The sequence below is a fragment of the Callorhinus ursinus genome, unplaced genomic scaffold (genome assembly GCF_003265705.2).
Source record: "Callorhinus ursinus isolate GAN/ISIS: 27379988/994484 unplaced genomic scaffold, GSC_fseal_2.0 scaffold71, whole genome shotgun sequence".
NCBI classification, from domain to species: Eukaryota; Metazoa; Chordata; class Mammalia; order Carnivora; family Otariidae; genus Callorhinus; species Callorhinus ursinus.
This window is the reverse complement of record NW_027397133.1, coordinates 1,739,183-1,759,477: the sequence shown is the minus strand read 5'-3', so window position 1 is coordinate 1,759,477 and position 20,295 is coordinate 1,739,183. Positions and strand designations below refer to the sequence as shown.

Sequence of the window (20,295 nt, the reverse complement as noted above, 5' to 3'; positions counted from 1 at the left end):
CTCATGCTCTCTCTCTCTCTCAAATAAATAAAATCTTTAAAAAAATTTTTTTGAATCTTTTCTAATATGCAAGCCACACCTGGCTTCTGGGCACTTGACGTAATGAAGAAGGTGACTGAAGAACTGAGTTTTAAATTGTATTCAAGGGGCACCTGGGTGGCTCAGTCGGTTAAGCATCTGCCTTTGGCTCAGGTCATGATCCCAGGGTCCTGGGATCGAGCCCCGCATCAGGCTACCTGCTCCGTGGGAAGCCTGCTTCTCCCTCTCCCACTCCCCCTGCTTGTGTTGTCTCTCTCTCTGTCAAATAAATAAATAAAAAAAATCTTAAAAGATTTTATTTATTTATTTGAGAGAGAGAATGGTAGAGATAGAGAACATGAGAGGGGAGAGGGTCAGAGGGAGAAGCAGACTCCCTGCTGAGCAGGGAGCCCGATGCGGGGCTCGATCCCAGGACCCTGGGATCATGATCTGAGCCGAAGGCAGACGCTTAACCAACTGAGCCACCCAGGCGCCCTAAAAAAAAGGATTTTATTTATTTATTTGAGAGATACAGAGCACAAGGGGGTGGGGGTAGGGGGAGCAGGCAGAGGGAGAAGCTGACCAGCCAGACCGGGGTTTGATCCCAGGACCCTGGGATAGTGATCCTAGTGGAAGGCAGACACTTAACCGACTGAGCCACCTGGGAGCCCCAGAAACCTCACCCTCTTCATAGTGTGTCACCACTGTGGAGCTTGGGGGATAGTTTCCACGGGAGCCTGAGAGGTGAGGCACTGAACAAAGAATTCAATTGAAGGAACAGCAAAGTTGAATAGTCCCAAGGCCAGAAGAATCTACATGTTTCAGACGCAGCAAGGAAGGAGGAGAGGAAGAGCATAAAATGGAAGAGGCATCACAAGAAAGTAAGGCCCTTTAAATGTGGTCTGTGCACCAGTGCCTCATGCTACAGGATAAGTACACAAATTGAGAGGGACCGTTTGGAAACTTAGAAAGCAATTCTTTGTCGGTTGAATCTAAAAAAATTTATTTAAATGTCTGCTTCCTAAGACTTTGCTTTCTGAGAATTTATAAAATAACAGGGCGCCTGGGTGGCTCAGTCGGCTAAGCTGGTTATAAGCATCTGCCTTCAGCTCAGGTCATGATCTCAGGGTCCTGGGGTCAAGCCCTGCATCGGGCTCCCTGCTCGGTGGGAGGCCTGCTTCTCCCTCTCCCACTCCCCCTGCTTGTGTTCCCTCTCTCGCTGTGTCTCTGTCAAACAAATGAGTAAAATCTTAAAAATAAATAAATAAATAAATAAAATCTTTAAATAAAATCTTAAAAAAAAAAGTACCCAATTATAGACCTGCACCGTTCAGGGCCGTAGACGTTAGTTCCACGTAGCTGTGTAAATTTAAATCTAATAACATGAAACAAAGTTAAAAATTCAGGTCCTCAGTCTCACACACACTTGAAGTGCCAGCGGCCACAGAAAATCAGCAGAAGGGGTTTTTTTTCCCCCTTTAAAATTTTTATTGTTATGTTAATCACCATACATTACATCATTAGTTTTTGGTGTAGTGTTCCATGATATTCATTGTTTGAGCCTAACACCCAGTGCTCCACGCAGAACGAGCCCTCTTTTTTTTTTTTTAAATTTATTTATTTATTTGAGAGAGAATGAGAGATGGAGAGCACGAGAGGGAAGAGGGTCAGAGGGAGAAGCAGACTCCCCGCCGAGCAGGGAGCCCAATGCGGGACTCGATCCCGGGACTCCAGGATCATGACCTGAGCTGAAGGCAGTCACTTAACCAACTGAGCCACCCAGGCACCCAGAACGAGCCCTCTTTAATACCCATTACCAGGCTAACCCATCCCCCCACCCCCTAGCAGAAGGGTTTTTTATTTTGCTTTTTTGTTTGTTTGTTTTCACTAAACCATTGTCTGGGGATGAAACAGGACATAAAGGACAACAAACTTAATTAAACTTGAAAATAACTCGTGGTCAAGCCCGCCCCTCACAAAGATGGCGGCGCCGCTGGCTCACGCCCCTAAAACCTTCTGGCTGGCCGCCCCGCAAAAAGATGGCCGCCGCCACCACATCCCGTCTGAATTCTGCAGGAGCCCAGCCACGCGGTCTCCATACCCCACGTGATCTTAGCTCCGCCGACACATGCCCGCCTCCCTATAACTCTCGCGATAACGTAGGCGAGCTCAAGGCTGGCCTTGCCTTCCCAGCGTGAACTAGCGCACCCCAGCGCATTCATGGCGTGACTTTCGCGAGAAGGCGTCAGCCACTTCTCCACCCCCTGCCCTTGGTCCTGTGGCGCGTCCGTGCGGGGTTTGGGCCGCCCGTCAATCACAGTCGCTCCCGAGGCACCGCCCCAAGCCCTGCTCCCGCCCCCCTTCGTCACTTCCTCCCTAGCCCCTGTGCCGTCGATAAGGAAACCCGGACGCCCTTCCGGCTTTCCTTTTTTGAGGCGGCCGGGAAGATGGCGGACATTCAGGTGCGGGCTCGGGGTTGGCGCGGATGCTGCGGGGCCCACCCTCGGCGTCAGGGGCGCGTCCCGGAGAGAAGGACTCCGCGCCCCAGTCTGGGGGCTAATGCCAGACGGCCTCGATTTCCCAGGCATTAATTCGGGGGCGCGTGTCTTTGAATTAATCTAGATTAGCGCCTCCTAAGCCCTGGGGGCTCCCCGCGTGGGGTTTAGTGGAGGCTCAAGCCTTTTAGGAGTTATCTTCTTAAAACTTAACGGGGTGGTTTTCCGGAGGCCTTGGGCCATCGGGTTAATCCTGTGAGAACTGAGCCCTAAGGGCTAATCCAGGAAGCCCGTGGTTTGGGTATTTATTTCTGAAGTCGTATATATTATATAAGGAGAGAATCGTGGGTGGGTGTCCTTGTGGCTTGGAGAGTAATCGTTGCTGAAAGGTGTCCACGCTGTTAGAGGAATGATTGTGTGTGCCTGGGTTTTAAGGAATGAGTTCTGCAGGTGATGGGAGGTGTTTTAGAGCGTAAATGCTTAAGAAAACCCTGGTTCAGAGTTGAGTCTGAACTCAAGACTCGGGGTGAGTGTTTTAGATGGTAGTTATGGAGGCTTGGGAGGCTGCCGTTTGGGGAGTAAATGCTGGAGAGGATGGGATCTGGGGTTTCTGGGAAGGTTTCCAGGCCAGGTTGCCGGCTCCAGGCTCACCAGCTTTCTGCTCATCCACCTAGACTGAGCGCGCCTACCAAAAGCAGCCAACCATCTTTCAAAATAAGAAGAGGGTCCTGCTTGGAGAAACTGGCAAGGAGAAGCTCCCGCGATACTACAAAAATATCGGTCTGGGCTTCAAGACGCCCAAGGAGGTATGGGGGCTACTCTCAGAAGGAAGGAGACCCCTGTGTCCCTGCACGTGTGCGCACGCCGGATTACCTCGGCCACATCTGATTGGCTCCTCCAGGGCCTGGTGGGAAATGTAGTACCTGTCCCTGAGGCCACACCCCCGATTATTTCAGGAAGTGCTTGCTCCAAGGCTCACTCCGTTCTTTTCCTTTTTCAGGCCATTGAGGGCACCTACATTGACAAGAAATGCCCCTTTACTGGTAATGTCTCCATCCGAGGGCGGATTCTTTCTGGTGAGTGAGGGGGCTTGGGTTCAGATTTCTGGGTCTGAGGGCCGATGGGCTGGGGAATGCTCAGAATTCCTGGGTGAGGGGGCGCCTGGGTGGCTCAGTCGGTTAAGCAGCTGCCTTCAGCTCAGGTCTTGATCCCAGGGTCCTGGGATCGAGCCCCGCATCCGACTCTCTGTTCAGCGGGAAGCCTGCTTCTCCCTCTCCCTGTGCTTGTGTTCCTGCTTTCGCTGTCTCTCTCTCTCTGTTGAATAAATAAATAAAATCTTAAAAGAATTCCTGGGTGAGGAGGGGGTGGGCAGACTCCTGGTTCCAGGGGGCACTGGCAGATGATGTCTTTTCACAACGGTCTTCAGATGCCCACCACGGACGCTGCTGAGAAAGCCACTTGGCACAGCTGATGTCAGCAGCAGGGCTTGGGATCCTTCCTTGGCAGCTCCCAATTCCCAGCATGCTCTGGGCTGCGCAAAGCCCCCCTTCCCCAGGGGCTGACCTATGATCCATCCCCTCCCCCCAGGTGTGGTGACCAAGATGAAGATGCAGAGGACCATTGTCATCCGCCGAGACTACCTCCACTACATCCGAAAGTACAACCGCTTTGAGAAGCGCCACAAGAACATGTCTGTGCACCTGTCCCCCTGCTTCAGGTGAGCACGGTGGGCCCACAAGTTCACAGGCAGAGGAGGGGGTGGTCTGCCCCTGAGGCTGAGTGACATGGGGGACCTGGCCAGGGTTAACGGGGCGCCTTGGTTGCTGTGTGGGTAGTAAACTGTTGGAGACGGTGTGAGGAGACTGGTGGAACCAAGCAGATGTCCTCAGGAGCCTCCAGTCTGTGCAAAGTGGAGAGCATCGATGGAGGTCTTCTGCCCCGAGAGATCCCTGAGAGCGTTGGAGTGTTCTCTATGCGCCTTGGACAGTTTGTGGTCAATAAATAATGACCGGGGGCAGGTGGGACTGGAAACTGGGGCTTGGGTGGGGTTTGGTGGGGCCAGAGCAGAGAGGCCTCAGGCTCTAGTGGCGTGCATGGGACAGTCAGGCTCGTGACACAGCACCTGCCCACCTCCACAGGGATGTCCAGATCGGCGACATCGTCACGGTGGGTGAGTGCCGGCCCTTGAGCAAGACTGTGCGTTTCAACGTGCTCAAAGTCACAAAGGCTGCTGGCACCAAGAAACAGTTCCAGAAGTTCTGAGACGAGACATCTGTCCACACCCCTGAAGAAAATAAAGTTACTTTCCCAGCCAGGGGCCTGGCCCAGGGTATCTGCTTCTTTGCCAGAGGGAATGTTCCTGGGAATTGAATGGGGTTGATGCAGAAGATGGGGTTCTCTCTCATCCTCTGGACCCCCATGTAAGGGTGGGGCTGGGAGTCACGTCCTTCCTGTCCTCTCATTTTTGGGTGAAGATACGAACCTGTATTAAGATACTGCCCCCCTCTTTGGGTCTCCCTTTGGTCCATGTCACCTCTTGGTGTCGGAAAGTAAGCCCTTCTACCTGGCGTTGGGGCGTGCCCCCCACCCCCAGTCTCTGGGGAGGAAGTGAGTGAGGGTGTAGCCACCTGCGCGCGCTCAGCTCCGGGCTAGGCCCTCTGGCCTCCTTGGGAGGGGGAGGGGGAGGCAGCCGCCTCTGGACCTGGCTGGGGCGGGGAGGTGGTGAGGCAGGCGGGGGTGGATGGGCTTGCAGAGTCCTGTGCTGTCTGGTTCTGAACCACAGGGGTCTGGACTTCAACCTGGGCTTTCCTTTCTCCCTTGACAGTGGAGGGGTGGGGCAGGGAAGCCAGGCAGCTATCCCCTCCAGCTCCAGGCCCCATTGCCCCTTCCTGAGCGAGCACCATGCCCCTTTGCAGACGAGCAAACTCATCTGAGGGGGCAGGTTCTCCCCTCAGTGAGTAGCTGAGCTTCCTGTCTCACTCAGGTACTAGAAACTTCTTTGGCCTGAAAATCCAAGAAAGTTGGCTTTGAAGGCGCCTCTCATCTCAGGCCAAGCTGGAGCCAGCCTGGGACCCACCTCTGCAGCACCCGGTTGCAGGCTGCTCAGACATGGGTTAGGAAGCCCCTGGAAGGGAGACTGACCAGGTCGGGGTGGCCTTGGGGGAGGGGAGAAATGGGAACAGGGTCAGGGAAAGAGCTTTCTGACATGGCCAAATGGTGACCTGGACTGTCGGGAAAATGTGGGGAAGGGAGACAGGCTGACCCCAAGAGTGGAAGACATTCTGTCTAAGAAAAACGGGGCGGGGGGAAGGAGAGGGACCTTGAGGATCAGTTACAGAGAGAAGGACAGAGGGCTCAGCTGGACTCTGAGCAAGGTCGGAGACCACAGGTAGTAACAGACTCAGATTTCAGAGCAAGACCCGACGGACCTTGAGCAGGAAATCAAGTTCAAGATGATAAACCTGGGGGTCAGCAAGGCAGCAGGAAGGGGGGGCGCTGACTTCTAGAATCTGGAGAGACCCTCACCTGAGCCGCAGCAGGCGGAGATGGAGGCACAGAGGGAGGTGCTGGGGTCACCTGCTGACTTCACCCCTTGGGGCTGGTGCTGCTGGGGTCCCCAGGTCCCTGCCCCCCATGCCTGTACCAGGGACTGAGGCACAGCACTGGTACAAGGGTTGGGAGACAGGGCCGAGAGGAGAGGAGCTGCTGCCTCCAGGGGCGCTGCCTCTGGACCAGCTCTGCTGCTCCTTTTTACCCAGACCCAGTGAGGGCGGGGGTTCCTGCCAGAGGAAGTGGGGCCGCATCAAAGGGGGCAGGAAGGGGCAGGGACAGGTCAGAAGGGGGCACCGCCCCGGATTTTCAGCCTGCAAGCCCGCCCCACCCCGTGCTAGAGGGCAGGGACCCTGCAGAAGGGGACCGGGACCCAGAAAGGGCTCTGAGGTTGCTCCCAGAGCCCCCCCCACCACAGGTGTTTCCGTTTGGGGTGGGGCTGCCCTGTTGACAACAGCAGCCCAGCTCCCCTGTTCCCTCCCAGTCAGTGGTGGTTGGGGTGTCTCCTTGGCCCCCCACCGCATTAGGTTACCTAGTCACCGGTGGGGCATCTGCCTGGTATATGTTGGGGGACACCTCTGCTGGGCCTGGTGGGTCAGGTGGTAAAGACCAAGGAGAGACGGCCTGGGGTCACGCCACTTGTGCCTGGAGGGAGGTGACCACAGTGTCTATCCTTTTTAGAGTCAAGTGACAGCCAGAGACCATTCCTAGGTCCATCACAGCCTCAGCGCTTGCCCTCTGCCCCCCTCAGCGCTCTTCCCTCTTGGCTCGGCCAGCCAGCGCCCACCAGACCTGCTCCCTCCTCTGAGCCTTCGCACTGGCTGTGCCCACTGCCTGGAAGCTCTCAGCTCCGGTGTCCACCTGGCTCCCTCCTTCACTGCCTTCGGCTGTAATGCTCACCAGCCTCTTTCCGTCTGGCAAAACCTCCAGTCCTCCCAACCACCCCTCCTGGCTTTATTGCCCTACAGAGACAGGTGAAGCCCATTCCTTGTATGTTTATACGTTTATTGTACAAATCCCGAGTGATACAGCATATTTGTTTACCTACTAACCACTGGAATGTGAGCCCCAGCCCGTGGACAAGTTGTAAGCGTTCCATACGTGTTTAGTGGAGTAAAGAGATCCAGGTTAAATCCTCGCATTCTCACAGGCAGGCCTGAGCCCTGGGTCTCAAGGCTTGGAATAGCCAGAAGCAGGGACCATAAGCAGATGCCTCCAAGTGAAAACATGATGACCACAGGCTCTGTTTTGATTTCTAGCTCTGCTGCTCATTAGCAGGTCACCCCACCCCACCCCCGCCAACCGCAGAGCCTCGGGTTCCTAATCTGTAAAATGGGTTCTGGCCTCTCTCCCCCATTGGAGGATGAACCATGGTTACGTGTGTTAATGGAGTAGAACTAGTTCTAGTAAATGATACCTTCTGATGGAAGTAATTTTTCCAGAGCCCTGAGCCCATTAGAGAAAGGCCCTGAGGTAGCTTAGTGTGACATGCCCTGGGTCCCTTCAGGAAGGCCCAAGGACAAGAGTCTTTGCCAGGGGGCCCCAGAAGTGTTCATTATAGGGTTGTGGAACCAGCGTCTAATACAGCAAGCCCTGGCGAGCTGGCATGGGACCTTGAGTCTATTTTAGCATGCTTCTAGAATATTCTGTTGAATGCCTCTGTAGGAGGTCCCAGTGGCATTGTATTTTTCTCAGAGAAATTAGCTGCAGGCACAGTTCCATAGCAGGGTCCTAGATGTATGTCAGCAGGGGTCAGGCCTATTACATGAAAACAGGGCAGCTCATGGTGGTGTCATAATGTATCATGGCCCCGCACCTATCACAGCAGGCCTCTGGAATATTCTGATAACTACCCTGGCAATCATTGTTGCCTCCCCCGTGGTACTCTACTCTAGCAGGACTTACAGCAGCAGGAAGCTGAAATCATTTGACCGGCCCGGTCCGGAGGTCTGTGAGTGGAGTCTAAGAGAACTTGAATTTTAGTAGCTTCCCCGTGTGTTTGAGCCGCCCTGCTGCCACAGTTTGGCCCTGCCCCGAGCCCATCGTGGGAAATCCCTGGGAATCCAACATTCTGGTAGGTCCCAGCTCTATTATATGTTATCACAGAGAGCTACAGCATAGATTCTGCGAGAACGTTCTAACAAGGACACCAAAGCCATTCTAGAAGAGTTTCAGGGGCATATCAAACCAGCCCAGGGTCATTCGTGGTTTGCCATCATTCATCCTACCAGTATTTACTGTGCTGGCCCCTGGGGATGCAAGAGGGAGCAAGACAGATCCGGGCCCCGGTGTCTGAGATCCCTGGAACCCTAACAGCAGCAGGATTCGGGGGGGGGCACATTAAGGGGAACAAATGTTACTACTTTGTCCTACCATGTGCCCCATGCTCAACCCTTGACTCGTTGAAGCCTCCCCCTGAGGTCGGCAGGATCGTTATTCCCACTTTACAGATAAGGAAACCAGGGCTCAGAGAAGCAGAGGAAGAGGGAGGTTTAGTTTTGAACTCAGGTGTGATTGCCTCATGGAGGCAGTAGGGGGCGCAATGGTGCAGGTGCAGAGGGGAGGGGCAGATGTTAAGGCGTGGGGCCGATCAGAGTACACAGTTCCCAGGGCCAACGCGGCTTCATGGACGTGGTTCAGAAGGGACCCACGCTGGGTTCAATGGTTCAATGCTCTGCTCGAACTGTCTTGTGGTTGGAACAAGGGGCCCCACATTTTCATTTGCCCCAAGCCCCGCAAATTACGTAACTGGTCCTGCCATGGGCTTTATCTTCTTTATAGTGGGCCCCTGGGGAAATGATAGCAGGAGCCTAGGGGCTCTGGAGGGCACAGGCAGGATCGTTAGAGTTGGACCCTGGGACTATGAGAAGGGACAGCCAGCAGATGCTGTAAATAGCCCCTGAAGACATAACAGGACCCCAGTACACCTAGAAAGGACTCCCAGTGGGTACTAAGCGACCCTGAGGGCTTTCTCTGTTGTAGCAGGAAGGAGGGACATTATGGGGAATGTTCTGGCAGACTGGAGTCCTCATTGCCAAGCCCCGGGAGAGATCAGAAGGGGGATATTCTAATAGGAACAAGGAAGGGCGTCCTTCCTGACTGTGGTAGGCTGGATAGTGGTCCCCCAAAGGTGAATGCCCTAATCCCCCCAAACCTGCAAATATGTTACTTCCTATGATAAAAGGGATTTTGCAGATGTGATTAAATTCAGGATTTTGAGATGGGGAGATGATCTGGGATTATCCAGGGGACCAATGTAATCCTGAGCATATTTATAAGAGGGAGGCAGGGGCTGAGTGACTGGCTGGTTAGTTCAGCTGGGTAGAATATGACACTAACAACACCACCATTGTGGGTTTGCACCCCAAACAGGCTGAGAAAAGCATTACTTCTCATGTTTAATAAAAATTAATTAGGGGCACCTGGGTGGCTCAGTTGTTAGGTGGCTGCCTTCGGCTTGGGTCGTGATCCCAGGCTCCTGGGACTGAGCCCCGCATCGGGCTCCCTGCTCCGCGGGAAGCCTGCTTCTCCCTCTCCCACTCCCCCTGCTTGTGTTCCCTCTCTCGCTGTGTCTCTCTCTGTCAAATAAATAAATGAAATCTTTTTAAAAATTAATAAAAAAAATAAGAGGGAGGTGGGAAGATCAGAGCCAGAGAGAGATTTGAGGACGGATGGCCACACACACACACAGAGGTCAGAAAGGAGAGCAGTTGCTGTTCTGCTGGCTTTGAAGCTGGAGGAAGGGGCCATGAGCCAGAGAATGCGGGTAGCTTCTAGAAGCTGGAAAAGGCACAGAAACGGATTCTCCCCCGGAGCCTTAAGAAAGAGCCAGCGTGGGGCACTTGGGTGGTTCAGTCAGTTAAGCATCTGCCTTCGGCTCAGGTCACGATCCCAGGGTCCTGGGATTGAGCCCCTCATTGGGCTCCCTGCTCAGCGGGGAGTCTGCTTCTCCCTCTGACCCTCCCCTCTCTCATGTGCTCTCTCTCTCTCTCATTCTTTCTCTCAAATAAATAAATAAAATCTTTGAAAAAAAAAAAAGAGTGCTCAGGGGGAGAGTACCCAGGTCCTGGGGACCCTTTATCAGGAACCAAAGGACTTTTCAGCAGGACCCAGTGAATATTAGAGTAGGGTCCTGAGAGGTGTTGCAATGACAGCTGATGGGACATTGTGGCAGGACTGAGGACACCCAGAGGCGTCAGATACCCAGAGAGGGGGTAAAGCGGGAGCTGAAGGACAGTTGGGCAAGATGTGAGCAGTATGGAAGGCCCCAGGGACAATGCACTAGAGTCCCAGAGCGCGGTGGCAGGAACCCAAGGGCTTGTCCCCAGGGCTCTAGTGGCGTTATCTAGGAACCTATGCTATAGAGAAGATCCCTGGGGGAGGGGGGTGTCTTAACCAGTAAAGTAGGACCCAGGGGACCTAAAGAGGAGACACAGAGCCACGTAACAAGACCTCAGGGCCCCTTTATAATGGGGTCCCTTGAGGGTGGTTCTCTCCTGGGTGAGGGAGGAACAGTCTAGCTGGCGAGGAGACATGGGAAGGGCCTGATAGCAAGTCCCTGAGAAATGCAAATGCAGGAGATTTGTTGCTGGCAGGAATGTCTAGAGGGAGAGAAGGGCCAGGGGCTGAGGCCCCTCTGGGGTCACACCAGGGTGAGGGCTCAGGACTGGTTTAGCAGGATCCCAGGGGTGGGGTGGCCGATTCTGAGAGAGAGATTAGCAGAAGCTGTTGCAGACGTTATTGCTGGGCCTCAGGATTCTGTCAGGAGACCCAAAGGGCATGAGGGTGGGGATCTGAGATATCAGAGACCAGGGGCCAAGTAGGGGCCTCTGGCCATGGTCCTGCAGAACACCAGGGACACGGCACTAAAGCTCGTTATTGGGGCCCCAGGGCAATGGTTTCCAGGCTCCAAGGGAAAGTAAAGCAGGGTCCTGGGGGACACTGTCACAAGACAGTGCCCCCACTTTGTGAGATTTTATTTATTTATTTGACAGAGAGAGACACAGCCAGAGAGGGAACACAAGCAGGGGGAGTGGGGGAGGGAGAAGCAGGCTTCCCCGCGGAGCAGGGAGCCCGATGCGGGGCTCGATCCCAGGACCCTGGGGTCATAACCTGAGCCAAAGGCAGACACTCAGCGATTGAGCCACCCAGGTGCCCAAGACATTGGCCCTTTTATACCAGGGTCCAAGAAACATCACAGGAGGGACCTGGAGCCTTTATTTTATTATTTACTTCACTTGTTTTTGGTCCTGAGGCCTTTAAAATGAGAGCCCCGGGGCTGCTGGAATGGTCCCCTAGACACATAGCCACATCCCTTGGGATGCAGAGGGGACAACTGGGCACGGCGGGTTCCTCAGAGTATTTTAGGAAAGAACTGAGGGGGGCGCCTGGGTGGCTCAGTTGGTTAAGCGACTGCCTTCGGCTCAGGTCATGATCCTGGAGTCCCGGGATCGGGTCCCACGTCGGGCTCCGGTCCCACGTCGGGCTCCAGTCCCACGTCGGGCTCCGGTCCCACGTCGGGCTCCGGTCCCACGTCGGGCTCCCTGCTCAGCGGGGAGTCTGCTTCTCCCTCTGACCCTCCCCCCTCTCATGTGCTTTCTCTCTCATTCTCTCTCTCTCAAATAAATAAAATCTTTAAAAAAAAAAAAGGAAAGAACTGAGGGTGCTCTAATAGGATTTGTGGGGCATGAACAGAGGTTCCTTCGGCAGCATTAGAGGCCCTCAGGGTGGATCTTACAGGCTCCTCACTAAGTCGAACAGAGATTTACCATGTGTCACGGTTAATTTCATGTATCAACTTGGCTGGACCCCAGGCCCCAGATGTTGGGTCAAATATTACTCTGGATGTTTCTGTGAGGGTGTTTTGGGATGAGACTTCCACTGAAGTCAGGGGACTTGGAGGAAAGTGACTACACTTCCAGAATGTGGATGGGCTACAGCCCATCAGTTGGAGCCTGAATAGAAGGACGAAACCGACCTCCCCTAAGTGGGCTGACTGCCTTCGATCAGACTCCATCTGCAAGATCAGCTCTCCCTGGTTTGTCCAGCCTGCTGCTGTGGGACTTGACCTGCAACTCTTTTCCCCAGGCTGCCAACCACCCCTATCATATTTTAGACTTGCTAAGCCAGCACAATCACATGAGCCAATTCCTTAAAATAAGTCTCTCTCTATATGTACAACATTCCAGTATAATGGAGGCATTGTTGCCGCAGCGTGGGCTGGGGCAGGGGACTGGAGGGGGCCTCTAAGCCTGTGAGCAGTATATATCTTGGGACTATGTTATTTAGGCTGTATCAGAAGATACTAAAGAACTGTAAGGGTATTTTAAGGGGACACTTAGGGGACGGGGTCCAAGAAGGAAATTTAGAAGGTGTCCGGAGAACTTGCACTGTGTAGCAAGAGCTGGTGAAGGGGTGAGAGGTGGGGGAGATTGTACAATGAGGTAAGAAGGGGACCCCCTGAAACCTCCAAATTTGGACTCTGACAGTCTTGGGCTCTCAACTTCATCCTGAATCGCTGGGTGGCTGACACCCTCAAAATAAGAAAACAGGGAGCAACAGAGAGAGAGACCAAAAAGAAAAGAAACAAAGAAAATGTTTCAAGAGAGGCAGAGACAAATACTCAGAGAGGCTGGGCGCCGGGCCTGGGGTGTGCCCTGCAGCTGGGGGGCGGGGTTGGATATTCCTGAAGTCAGGGAGCAGTCTCCGGACAGGATGTGAGAGAGGAACTGGGGTCTCCAGTCACGGGAGCCAGCTAGGGCTGCAGGCTGGAAGGGAACTTCGCCGCTGTGAGCAGAGCTGGGGCCCAGGCCGAGGGAGGATTGGCGGGGCCGGGACTCCTGGATCTGAGGGAGGAGCGGTTTGGGGTCCTGCACTCCGGGTCTGAGGGAGGAGTGGTGTGGGGGGCCGGGGTTGGGTGTGGGGGGCCTGGACTCCTCGGCCTGAGGGAGGAGAGGGCTGGGGACTTGGACTCCTGGGTCTGGGGAAGGAGGGGCTGGGGGCCCGGACCCCTGGGTCTCAGAGAGGAGGGGGCTTGGGGGTCTGGACTCCCGGGTCTGAGGGAGGAGGGGCTGGAGGCCCTGGACTCCTCGGCCTGAAGAAGGAGGGGCATGGGGGCTTTGGACTTCTGGATCTGGGGAAGGAGGGGTCCGGGGGAAGGGACCCTCGGGTCTGAGGGAGGAGCGGCTGGAGACCCTGGACTCCTGGGTGTGAGGGAGGAAGGGCCTGGGGGTGAGGACTCCTGGGTCTGAGGGAGGAGGGGCTGTGGGTCTGGACTCCCAGGTCTGCGGGAGGAGGGGGCTGGGGGCTTTGGACTCCCGGGTCTGCGAAAGGAGGGGCCCGGGGGCAGGGACTCTCGGGTCTGAGAGAGGAGGGGCTGGAGGCCCTGGACTCTGGGTCTCAGAAAGGAGGGGGCTGAGGGCCTGGACTCCAGGGTCTGAGGGAGGAGGGGCTGAGGGCCGGAGCTCCCCAGTCTGAGGAGGAGGGGCTGGGACTCGGATTCCAGGGTCTGAGGGAGGTGGAAGAGGCGGGGCCGGGCTCCGAGACAGAACTCTCAGCCTATCCAGGCTCTGTAATTAATTAACCCAAAGGGAACAAATGAAGGGGTGAAAGTTCACCGGGGAGGAGGGCAGGGTGGCCAGCCTCGGTCGCGGAGCCCCGGGGCCCCCAGGCGCGGGTGTGCGTGCTGGCCGAGGCCCTCGGGAGCTGGGGGAGGCGGGGGCGGGGCGGGGGTCGGAGCAGTCACGCGCCCCCTCCCGCCCCAGGTCTCCCGCTCAGGATGGGGGTCCCCCGGCCTCGGCCCTGGGGGCTCGGTTTGCTGCTCTTCCTGCTGCCGACACTGCGCGCAGGTGAGGGGCCGCGGCTTGCCGGGTAGGAGGGAGGCGCCGGCGGCCGGGAAGGGGCGAGGGAAGCGAAATCTGAGGTTTCCCTCGGGCGGGCCCGACCTCCTTCGCCTAGCGGCGCTTATTACTGTTCTTCCTCCCTCGGTGTCTGCGTCTGCGGGCCCCCTGTTCGCTTCTCTCTGAGTCTGTCCCCCCCCACTCTGGGTCTGTCCCCCTCCCACTCTGTCTCTCCCACCCCACCCCCACCCCCAGTCTGTCCTCCACGTTCTGGATCCGCCCTTCTCCTCTCGAAGTCTGCCCCCCACCAAACCTGTCCCCCTCTCTCTGGGTCTGTCCCCCCAGTCTGTCCCTTTCCTCTCTGCGTCCCGTGTCCGCCCCCCAGCCCCCAAGGTTGTCTCCCTCTCTCTGGGTCCGTCCTTGCTCTTTGGGGCTGAGTCTTTTCCCTTTCAGGGTGTCTGTCCTGCCAGTCTAGGCTCTCCCCCCATCTGCTCTCTCCATCTCGGTCTCCCTCCGGCAGACAGTCATTTCTCCCTCCTGTACCACCTCACGGCGGTGTCCTCTCCTGCCCCTGGGACTCCGGCCTTCTGGGTATCCGGATGGCTCGGTCCCCAGCAGTACCTGAGCTACAATAACCTGCGGGCCCAGGCTGATCCATGCGGGGCTTGGGTCTGGGAAAACCAGGTCTCCTGGTATTGGGAGAAAGAGACGACAGACCTGAGGAATAAGCAGGAGCTCTTTCTTGAAGGTCTCAGAGCCTTGGGGGAAGGAGGTAAGACCAGGACCCCCGGGGTCTGAGCGCGGAGGGGCCGGGGCCCCTGCTCCTGGGTCCTGCTTACCTGTATGTGGGCACCCCAGGAACCTACACCCTGCAGGGCCTGCTGGGCTGTGAGTTGGGCCCTGACAACGCCTCGGTGCCTGTGGCCAAGTTTGCTCTGAACGGCGAGGATTTCATGAATTTCGACCCCAAGCTGGGCACGTGGAATGGGGACTGGCCCGAGACTGAGACCATCCGTAAGACGTGGATGCAACAGGCCGGGGCGGTCAGCAAGGAGAGGACCTTTCTGCTCAACTCCTGCCCCCAGCGGCTGCTGGGGCATCTGGAGAGGGGCCGTGGAAACCTGGAGTGGAAGGGTGAGCAGCCTCCAGAAGACTCCCTCATCCCCATGGATCTCTCCATTCCCACACCCCCACCGTAGGCCTCACCGTCTTCCCGCAGCCTCTTCCTTGGCCTCCTGGCCTCCACCCTCCCCACTGCAGCTCCTCCCGGACATGTCCCAGAGGGTCTTTCTACACCCAAAGCTGCCCCCACTCCGCTCCTGCTCACAGCCCTCCCCTGGCTCTCAGAGACCTCTGGACACATTTCAAGTTCCTCAGCCTGGCCTGGAGACCCCAAGCGCCGTGGTCTCTGTCCCTCTCCTCAGCCTCCATCTGCTTCGCTCAGCCCGACAGGCTCACCCAGAGTTCCTCGAGCCTACACCAGCCCTCGCATTTCTCCACCTCTGCCCTTCTCCGTCGGTTCCTCTGGTATAGCAGCCGGGGAGATTTTTCTGTGGCCCAGGAGGCTTTTCACTTAGCTCCTTTGGATCCCCACGATGCCTTGTGTGACTCCCGTTATAGCACCAAAACACCCCAGCTCTACTTCTGCGCGTGTCCGGGGGATTCTCAGGGGCTGGAATTAGAGCTCTTTTGTCCTCAGTGTCCCTGTCTTGCAATCACAGCTTCCATCCTGGCCCTCAGTACAGACCATCCTCTACCTAGCAGTCAGAGGAGTGTTTTAAAACATAAATGAGCTCCTAGCCTGCCACTGCCTAAAACTGCCCCCATTAACTTTTCTCTAGTCTTACACTACAATGCAATCTCTGTTCCGTGGCCTACAATCCCCACAGGTGGCTGGGCCTGGCTGCTTTCTGTCACTATAATTTCACAACACCCCAGCCATGCTGGCTTTCTCACCCCTTCCTCCAAGTGTCAGGTTCTTGTCCTCCTCAGGACCTTTGCACCTGCTGTTCCCTCTGCTTGCAGTTCTCTTCCTTGGGATCCTGCCATGACTGGGTCCTTCTCATGCTGTAGGTTTGACCTTGGATGTCAGCTCTTCAGCAGGGCCCTCCCTGGTCACCCTGCTTAAAGTGTGCCCCAACATGACCCCCATTACTGTATCCCATGCCATTGTTATGTCCATTGATTCACTATAGTGTCTTTGTTTTTTCTTTTTTATTGAGGTGTAACTCACCTACCTAAAGTATATGGCTTGATTAAGTTTAATGGATGCCCATGTACCTGCGTACCAAGATCTAGAACATTTCCAGCACCCCGCAAGACTTCTTGTGTCCCCTCCCATTCCATACCTCTCAAGGGCAACAACTGACCCGATTTTTATCACCGTGGCGTTGCGTGATTTTGAATTTCAGATGACTGTGAGCATGTGCTCGTTTGAGTATGGTGGTGTAGGCCCCACATTAGCTTTAGTAGGTAGTGCTAAACACTTTTCTCAAAGGGGTTGAACCCATTTCATAATCCCACCAGCTGTGTGTGAGAACTCCAGTTGCTCCACAGACTTGCCAAATTTGATATTGTCTGTCTTGAATTTGAAGCATTCTGGTGGGTGTGTGGTGGTTTCTTATTGTGATGCGTTTTTCAATTCTCTGATGATAAATGATAATCGTAGACATGATTTGGCAAAATCAGATCAATGAGGGGGCGTGTGTGTCTCAGTTGGTTAAGCCTCCGACTCTTGGTTTCGGCTCAGGTTGTGATCTCTGGGTTGTGGGATTGAGCCCCACATCAGGCTCCGTGCTCAGCGGGGAGTCAGCTTGGAATTCTCTCTCTCCCCCCCTCTACCCCTCTCCCCCAAAATAAATGAATCCTTAAAAAATTTCAGGTAAATGAGTTGATGACTAGTGACAGGGTACTTTTTTGCACTATTGACCAGTTGAGCGTCCACTCTTTTGGAGTGGTTGTTTGAGTGTTTTGCCCATTTTTAAATAGGAGTTTTTATCTCTTTTTCTTATTAGAGTTCTTAATATATTCTGGATATGAGTCTTTTGGCTATGTCAGGTGGTTCTATTGGAAATAACCTTTCCTGGTGTGCAGCTTGTCTTTTCATTCTCTTGATGAAACTGTTTGATGAACAAAAGTTCTTAGTTTTGTTTTTGTTTTTTTTAAGATTTTATTTATTTATTTGACAGAGAGAGAGACAGCGAGAGAGGGAACACAAGCAGGGAGAGTGGGAGAGGGAGAAGCAGGCTTCCTGCAGAGCAGGGAGCCCGATGCAGGGCTTGATCCCAGGACCCTGGGATCATGACCTGAGTCGAAGGCAGATGCTTAATGACTGAGCCACCCAGGCGCCCCCAAAAGTTCTTAGTTATAATGAAGATCAATCCATCCATCTTTTGTATGTAGCTTTGTGTGTGTTCTCTTGAGGAAATCTTTCCTCTCCCAAAGCTATGAAGGTATTCTTCTAGGCCTTCTAGAAGCTTGGTTGATAAGTAACTTTTATATGTAACTGTAAATCCATCTTGAGTTAATTGTGTATGACGGTGTGAGGTAAGGGGTCAAGGTTATTTGTCACTTGTGGATCTCCAGTTGACCCAGCTTCCTTTGTTGCAAGACCACCATCCTGTCTCCTCCACTGAATTGCAGTGGAGCCTTCTTTCCCAAATTAGATGTAGATGTGTTATTTGTTTTTGTTTGTTTTAAAAATTCACCAATGACGTCACCTGGACCTGGACTTTTATTTTTTGGAAAGTTTTAAATTATGGATTAAAAATTGTTAAATCATTATAGGACTACTCAAGTTTTTTATTTCTTCTTGTGTCAGTTTTGAAAGGTTGCATTTCCTAGGAATTTGTCCAGTTCGTTTAAGTTTCAAATGCGCTGGTATGGTATTTTTCATAATATCTGCTTACTATCATTTTTTTTTAAGATCTTATTTATTTATTTGACAGAGAAAGACACAGCGAGAGTGGGAACACAAGCAGGGGGAGTGGGAGAGGGAGAAGCAGGCTTCCCGCGGAGCAGGGAGCCCGATGCGGGACTCGATCTCAGGACCCTGGGATCATGACCTGAGTCGAAGGCAGATGCTTAACCAACTGAGCCACCTAGGCTCCCCAAAGACAGGGAGTTTGGTCTGTCTTGTTCACTGCTGTGTCCCGGGCACCTATTAGAGTGTCTGGCACACGGTTGATGCTCAGTATGTGTCTCTTGTAGGAAGGAATGGATGAGGGGTAGATACCCTCACTGTGGATAGGTGGGGTCTCTGTCCCCTCAGGAAGCTCCCTTTACTTTTGCCACTATATCCTCCAGGCTCAGCACAGTGCAGGGCACATGGTGGGGCCTGCTGGGTATGGTGGGAGGAATGGAGGCCTCTCTATGTCCTTCCCCGGCCCTCACTAGGTCTGGCCCCAGGGGTTCGTGGGCTTCGGGCTTAGGTCTGTCTGCCTGTTTGTCTGCAGAGCCGCCCTCCATGCGCCTGAAGGCCCGACCTGGCAGCCCCGGCTTTTCTGTGCTCACCTGCAGTGCTTTCTCCTTCTATCCCCCGGAGCTACAACTGCGATTCCTGCGCAACGGGCTGGCCGCCGGCTCTGGTGAAGGTGACCTTGGCCCTAATGGCGACGGCTCCTTCCACGCCTGGTCTTCGCTGACAGTCAAAAGTGGCGACGAGCATCACTACTGCTGCCTGGTGCAGCACGCGGGGCTGCCGCAGCCCCTCACTGTGGAGCTGGGTGAGGGCCCACCGCGCGGTGGTACTCCTTGTCTCTGGGCGCCTTTCGTCCTTCCACCCCGCTGCTGCCAGTCCTCCCTGAGTCTGACCGCCTTCCCTCTTGCTGCTGCTAGCCTGATCATTCGTTGTCTGCCGCTAGCCGCCGTCACTAAGACTGACCGTGTATTGCTCAGCCACTGCCACTCCTCTGTGAATCAGCCCTTCTACTGCTCTGTGCCGGCCCTGCCTCTCCGAGTCACAATACCACGCACCCTTGCTGCTACGGGTCCCTCGGCCAGTGTGACTGGGACCCATCTTGCTGTGGCTGGCTCTTCTATGCGATGTGGGAGCATTCTGCACAGACCTAGAACATCAGCTGACTGGCGTGCCCTCTGTCCACACCCATTCCCCAAAACCTGATGCTGGGGTCGCTGAGGTTGGGAGGGACTGAGAACCCCCAGGCTCCTGCGCTGACTCAGATGGGCTGGTGGGTCCCCTCAGCATCTCACGTCATTCTCTGGCTGCAGAATCACCAGCCAAATCCTCGGTGCCAGTGGTTGGGATCGTCGTCGGCTTCTTACTGCTCACGGCAGTGGCTGCAGGAGGAGCTCTGCTGTGGAGGAGGATGAGAAAGGGGCTGCCAGGTGTGGAGCTGGAAGAGGGAAAGAACTCAGAGAGAGGGACAGAAACCCCCAAGGAGAGGGAGACACAGACCTGGGGGGGGGCGGATCTAGACGGAAAGAAACAGAGACCCGGGGAGTGGGGAGACTGGAGGGAGGAAACAGAAGCTCGGAGGACAGAAACCTGTGGAGTAGGGCAGAGACTGGGAAAGACAGACAGACAGACACACGTGGGGGAGGGGCAGTCAGGAACCCAGAAGATTTCAGAGATTCTCACGACCCGCCCCCCCTTCCTCTTCCCTCAGCCCCTTGGATGTCTCTCAGTGGGGACGATGAAGGGGCCCTCCTGCCCACTCCTGGTGTGCCCAAGGATGCTGACTCTTAGCATATAAATGCATTCTCAGCTGCCTGATGATCATCCTCCACCCTGGCTACCACCAGCTAATGTAGTCAGGCCCCCTTCATGCTGTGAGACCTCCCGGAATCCTGGTATTTCTGAGCCTCCAGAAAGAGTCCTGGGCCCGATGACCTTCTGGATTTCTCCTGTGGCCTGCCTCAGTTTCCCCTCCTGATGATCATGGCTCTTTCCCACCTCCACATATAAACACGAGTTTGGGCCCGAATCATTGTGTTCTTATCATTTCAACTTTTAGGCGGGGGGGCGGGGGTAGGAGAACACGTGTGTGTGTGTGGGGGGGGGCGGATAAAGAGCCTAAGCCCTGGGCTTCAGATCTCTCTGGAGACTAACATTTGCCAGTTGTGGAATATGCCAATTTTATATACCAAGTCATGTCTTTTCATTCATAAGTTTCACAGATACTTACCAGATGCCTACAAGGTACCTCGCATTTTGAGGAATTCTTGGCTGGAGTCTGACCTGACTCCTTGGGTGGAGCGGAAGAGAAGCATTGTTCCCTCTTTGAGGGAAGGGGTTGTCTCCTCTGGCCCCTTGGTTCCCTTCTTTCTTAAACCATGCTGACAAAGGGAAAGATAAAAATACACCTCCCTGGGCGCATGCCTGGCTCAGTCGGAAGAGCATGCGACTCTTAATCTTGGGGTCGTGAGCTCCAGCT

At 54.7% G+C, this 20,295-nt stretch overlaps 2 protein-coding genes, 1 long non-coding RNA gene and 1 other non-coding gene across 5 annotated transcripts; 3 read left to right on the top strand and 1 right to left on the bottom strand.

Moving 5' to 3' along the window:
* Positions 1-2,321: 2,321 nt before the first annotated feature.
* Positions 2,322-4,837, top strand: RPS11 (ribosomal protein S11). Its single transcript, XM_025849697.2, has 5 exons — positions 2,322-2,480; positions 3,188-3,319; positions 3,514-3,589; positions 4,101-4,230; positions 4,652-4,837. Exons 1-5 carry the CDS (start codon positions 2,466-2,468, stop codon positions 4,773-4,775), a joined length of 477 nt encoding a protein of 158 aa, XP_025705482.1. The 5' UTR covers positions 2,322-2,465; the 3' UTR covers positions 4,776-4,837.
* LOC141371410 (uncharacterized) lies at positions 3,533-6,132 on the bottom strand. Its single transcript, XR_012376359.1, has 2 exons — positions 6,039-6,132; positions 3,533-3,825 (listed from the first exon to the last, which is right to left on the bottom strand). It is a non-coding gene; the product is annotated as an uncharacterized lncRNA (long non-coding RNA).
* Positions 3,908-3,993, top strand: LOC112807317 (small nucleolar RNA SNORD35). The gene has a single exon (XR_003204052.1). It is a non-coding gene; the product is annotated as a small nucleolar RNA SNORD35 (small nucleolar RNA).
* Positions 6,133-12,752: 6,620 nt separating the features above from the next.
* FCGRT (Fc gamma receptor and transporter) lies at positions 12,753-19,845 on the top strand. 2 transcript variants are annotated; one of them, XM_025849945.2, is made up of 7 exons: positions 12,785-12,850; positions 13,826-13,909; positions 14,421-14,672; positions 14,759-15,034; positions 18,355-18,624; positions 19,130-19,246; positions 19,528-19,845. In XM_025849945.2, exons 2-7 carry the CDS (start codon positions 13,840-13,842, stop codon positions 19,605-19,607), a joined length of 1,065 nt encoding a protein of 354 aa, XP_025705730.1. In that variant the 5' UTR covers positions 12,785-12,850; positions 13,826-13,839; the 3' UTR covers positions 19,608-19,845. The 2 variants fall into 2 exon arrangements, with proteins under 2 accessions (XP_073742619.1, XP_025705730.1); XM_073886518.1 differs by lacking the exon at positions 14,421-14,672 and having other exon boundaries at positions 12,753-12,850.
* Positions 19,846-20,295: the final 450 nt, after the last annotated feature.

Coding starts and splice junctions, on each gene's coding strand:
- RPS11 (XM_025849697.2), top strand. Junction 3,320..3,513: donor GCTTCAAGACGCCCAAGGAG/GTATGGGGGCTA, acceptor TTCCTTTTTCAG/GCCATTGAGGGCACCTACAT. Junction 4,231..4,651: donor CACCTGTCCCCCTGCTTCAG/GTGAGCACGGTG, acceptor CCACCTCCACAG/GGATGTCCAGATCGGCGACA.
- FCGRT (XM_025849945.2), top strand. CDS start 13,840: ATGGGGGTCCCCCGGCCTCGGCCCTGGGGGCTCGGTTTGCTGCTCTTC. Junction 15,035..18,354: donor TGGAAACCTGGAGTGGAAGG/GTGAGCAGCCTC, acceptor GTTTGTCTGCAG/AGCCGCCCTCCATGCGCCTG. Junction 19,247..19,527: donor GATGAGAAAGGGGCTGCCAG/GTGTGGAGCTGG, acceptor CTCTTCCCTCAG/CCCCTTGGATGTCTCTCAGT.